At 37.2% G+C, this 4,129-nt stretch overlaps 1 protein-coding gene across 5 annotated transcripts; it reads left to right on the top strand.

Annotated features, from left to right (window-relative positions):
- The first annotated feature begins 312 nt into the window (after positions 1 to 312).
- LOC140830984 (uncharacterized) lies at positions 313 to 3,783 on the top strand. Of its 5 annotated transcripts, none has more exons than XM_073194612.1 (4): positions 520 to 569; positions 1,108 to 2,500; positions 2,602 to 3,657; positions 3,740 to 3,783. In XM_073194612.1, exons 2-3 carry the CDS (start codon positions 1,390 to 1,392, stop codon positions 3,645 to 3,647), a joined length of 2,157 nt encoding a protein of 718 aa, XP_073050713.1. In that variant the 5' UTR covers positions 520 to 569; positions 1,108 to 1,389; the 3' UTR covers positions 3,648 to 3,657; positions 3,740 to 3,783. The 5 variants fall into 5 exon arrangements, with proteins under 5 accessions (XP_073050716.1, XP_073050713.1, XP_073050714.1 ...); XM_073194613.1 differs by having other exon boundaries at positions 2,602 to 2,769; positions 2,845 to 3,777; XM_073194615.1 differs by having other exon boundaries at positions 313 to 569; positions 1,787 to 2,500; positions 2,602 to 3,777.
- The last annotated feature ends 346 nt before the right edge of the window (positions 3,784 to 4,129 follow it).

Here is a 4,129-nt window from a genome sequence, read left to right as displayed (position 1 = left end):
TTTTGTTCTAGCCAGCATCAAGCCAGCCGCACCAGCCCCTATGCCGACCACTTCCCCTCATCCCAAGACCCTGATGGAGTTAGTCTAGCCCAGCCCCAAGCCCTCGACCAAGCCCCTACCTTCCCTGCACAAGCCGATCACCCCTGCCGCCCCATAGAAGCTCTCGGGTGGAGTCCTTCTTGATAAGGACTCCTCCCCGACCCATGGTCTCGAGTCCTAGCGTGGCTAGGACTCTTCCCCTGACCCAAACCGAGACCCAGGTGTGACCCACGCTAGGCCATGCAGCACCTAACCCATGAACCAATCCAGGGACGGAGCCACCCCAAAGGCTGGGGTGGGCTCCAGCCCAGTCTTGATTTTTGGGCTTACCTAGGATTATGGATTGAATTTTTTTTTTTTTTAATTTTAGCCTTGTGTTTTAATTTATTTAAAAATTTAGCCCAGCCCATTTTTTTTGCCATCTAGCCCAGCCCATTTTTTTTGCCATCTCCCAAAATAAAAACGAGAGGCTACTGGATGGAAATTTGTCGCTTGTTCTCCCCACAACGGCACAACCTTCGTTTTCTCAGGTTTGTTGTTCCCATCTTGATTTTAGATCAACGTTTTCAAAAGCATGTTTCTGTGTTTTGATTAATTGGATTTTCCCCTGATTTATTATGTCTGATTGACTACTATTATACTTTTTTTTGTGGGAAGTTTGAGTTGTAAAAAATAAGACGTACAATGATTTGATGAATTGGGCAGAAATCAAAAGCCAAAGTCCTTGTCACTTTTCCAGTTTTCTACTAATTTTACCACCACAGTAGATTACTGTAGGAGAAAATCTCGAAGAAAGTCTATGAGTAGAGCAAATCAGAAGCCAAAGTCCTTATGCATAAATAAATTAATTTTATTACGAGGAAATCTAGAATTCTAATTGCATTTATGTCTACTCATAATAATTCAAATAAAGAAATACTTATTAATAAAAAGATATCTTATCAAAGTACAGATTGATTACTGTAGTTTATGCTAGTTTAGCTATTTTTTCTTGAATTGCAGAATTTTCTTGTTGGCTTTTGTTTAAAATTTGCAATTTGGTAATTATTTTGGTGTTGAATGGTGTAGGTTACAAATACAATGGAAGCTCAAAAAGGCAAGAAAAAAAATATGTTTTCATATTTTAATCCTAAAGCTAGTACATCGACTAGAGATGAGCATTCTCCAACTAATGATGAGATCTCAAACCATGATGAATAACATCCGCTCAAGTATCAAAGAGTTGATAGTGATGTTAGCGGTTATGTTCAACTAGATCCGGCCAATCGTACTCCAATTTGGCAATGTCCTGTCAATGAAAGAGATGCAATCAGACGAGCTTATATCTTAAGGGGGCCATATCAACCTGTTATGGAGTATCCGCGAACCAAATTAGGAGAACAATTCCGGCGATTTCAAAAGAGTTGGTTTGAGCAATTTCCTTGGTTGGAGTACTCTCCTAATAAAGATGCAGCATTTTGCTTCCCATGTTTCCTTTTCCAAGGAAAAGAGGCTCGTTATGGCGCATTTACAGTTGATGGTTTTAGAGGTTGGAAAAGAGTTAATGATGGGAAAAGATGTGCTTTATTGATGCATACAGGAAGTCCCACTTCACCACATAACAATGCCGTGGAATCTATGAGTGCTTTGATGAATGTAAGTGGTCACATTGATAAAGTGATGAATGCACAAACAATAGAAGAAGTGAAGAAAAACCGTTTGAGGCTTACAACCACAATTGAAAGCATTCGTTGGCTTTGTTTGCAAGGATGTGCATTGAGAGGAAATGATGAATCTTCATCATCCATAAATCAAGGTAATCTTATAGAAATGATAAAGCTTATGGGAAAAATGGATGTTAACATTAATAATGTTGTTTTGGAAAAAGCTCCAAAAAATGCAAAGTATACATCACCAGATATTCAAAAAGAAATTTTGCATATTCTTGCTGAGAGAGTGAGAAAGAAAATACGTGAAGATGTTGGGAGTGCAAAATTTTGTCTTTTGATTGATGAGGCTAAAGACATATCAGACAAAGAGCAGATGGCTATTGTGTTGAGATTTGTTGATCGTGAAGGGTTCTTAATGGAGCGTTTCTTTGATATTGTGCATGTTTCTGACACCACTGCGGTAACACTTAAAAAAGAAATATGTAATGTGCTTGGTCAACATAATTTTCATATCAAAGATATTCGGGGTCAAGGATACGATGGAGCTAGCAATATGCGTGGCTCATGGAATGGACTGCAAGCTCTTTTTCTGAGGGATTCTCCTCAAGCATATTATGTTCATTGTTTTGCACATAGACTTCAATTATCGTTGGTGGCTGCTGCTGAAAAGGAGAGTTCTATTTGGCTATTTTTTTCAAAATTGAATTCTATTTGTAATCTTATTAAGGCATCTCCAAAACGTCACACTGAGTTGCAATCTGCCCAAGCTATTGAAATTGCAACCATGGTAGCTACTGGTATTCGCGAGACAGGTACTAAACTTAATCATATGATTTCTTATTAAAATTGAGTTCTCATTTTATTTCTCATTAATCATTTCACCTCTCATTTGTTACTGGTATTCGCGAGACAGGTACTGGCCTTAATCAGATTGGTACTTTGCAACGAGCTGGAAAGACGCGCTGGAGTTCTCATTTTGAGTCGATTTGCAGTATGATAGATATGTACAGCTCTGTGATTATTGTGCTTGAGCACATGACGGAGGAAGCATCTTCGAATTCTATACGAGGGGAAGCTACAGGTTTTTTGATTGCATTGAGATCGTTTGATTTCATATTTATCCTATACTTAATGCATAAGATTATGGGGATCACAGATTTGCTTTGTCGAGCTTTGCAAGAGAAGTCTTTGGACATTTTAAATGCAATGGATTTTGTCTCAACTACCAAAGATTTACTTCATACTTTGAGAGCAGAAGGTTATGATATTCTTCTAATGATTGTGCAATCAGTTTGTGAAAATAATGGTATTGAGATACCAGATATGAATGCTTGGTATAGATCTGCTACAGGACGTTCGAGCCAGCAGAGGGATTCTATTACATTTGAACATCATTACCATTTTGATGTATTTAATGCTGCAATAGATTTTCAAGTGGAAGAACTCAATAGCAGATTCAATGATGGGGCTGTAGAACTTCTTAGACTTAGTTCTGCTTTGGAACCTCGAGACAACTTTAAGTTGTTTAATGCTGATGATATTTACAATCTTGCAGAGAAATTCTATCCTAGTGATTTCAATAAACAAGAACTACATTATCTGAAAAGTCAGTTGGATCATTATAAGTTTGATATAATTCATCATGAAAGGTTTCAGAATATTGGTACTATTTCTGAATTATGTCGACGATTACTAGAGACTGAAAAGACGCGTCATTATCACTTAATTGACAGATTGATTCGTCTTGTTTTAACGCTCCCTGTTTCTACTGCGACAACAGAACGATCATTCTCAGCTATGAAACTTCTTAAAACATCTCTCCGGAATAAGATGGAAGAAGAGTTATTGGCAGATTCTATGATTGTCTACATTGAAAGAGAGTTTACTGCAAGTATAGACATTGATTCAGTAATTGATGAGTTCTACTCAATGAAAAACCGCAGGGCACATCTTCAGTAGTTTATATCTGGTTTGTATCACTCTCTAATATTAATAGTTAATTTTTAAATATTTGATTTATATTATTTAATGTTGTTTATCGATTCATTCAGCCCAGTCTCAAATTATTTCCTGGCTACGTCCCTGAACCAATCCATGACAACCCAAATCGTGAGACATGTTCCAGCTTAAGGTTTCTGGTTTTTTTTTCTTTCTTTGTGCAGCGATTAGTTGCATTTGTGTGCTATTCTAGACCTCTAAACTTGTGTAAAACTTGCCCCTTAACATCCTAATTCATGGCAGCCCCTTTAGATCACATAAAACATGATTTTGGATCAAAAATTCCCAAGTTTAATACATGACCATGCAATATTACGAAAATAATTATAAGAACTTCATGCCTTCTATACAAACATTATTTAAAACAATAATATGATGTGATAGACCAGAAAAGGAGATGTATGGCGTGCCTTTGCGTAATTTACGCACGAAAAAACCGTTGA

Source organism: Primulina eburnea, chromosome 4 (assembly GCF_022965805.1).
Source record: "Primulina eburnea isolate SZY01 chromosome 4, ASM2296580v1, whole genome shotgun sequence".
Lineage (NCBI taxonomy): Eukaryota > Viridiplantae > Streptophyta > Magnoliopsida > Lamiales > Gesneriaceae > Primulina > Primulina eburnea.
The sequence above is the reverse complement of the archived record's forward strand: the minus strand, read 5'-3'. Positions and strand labels throughout refer to the sequence as shown.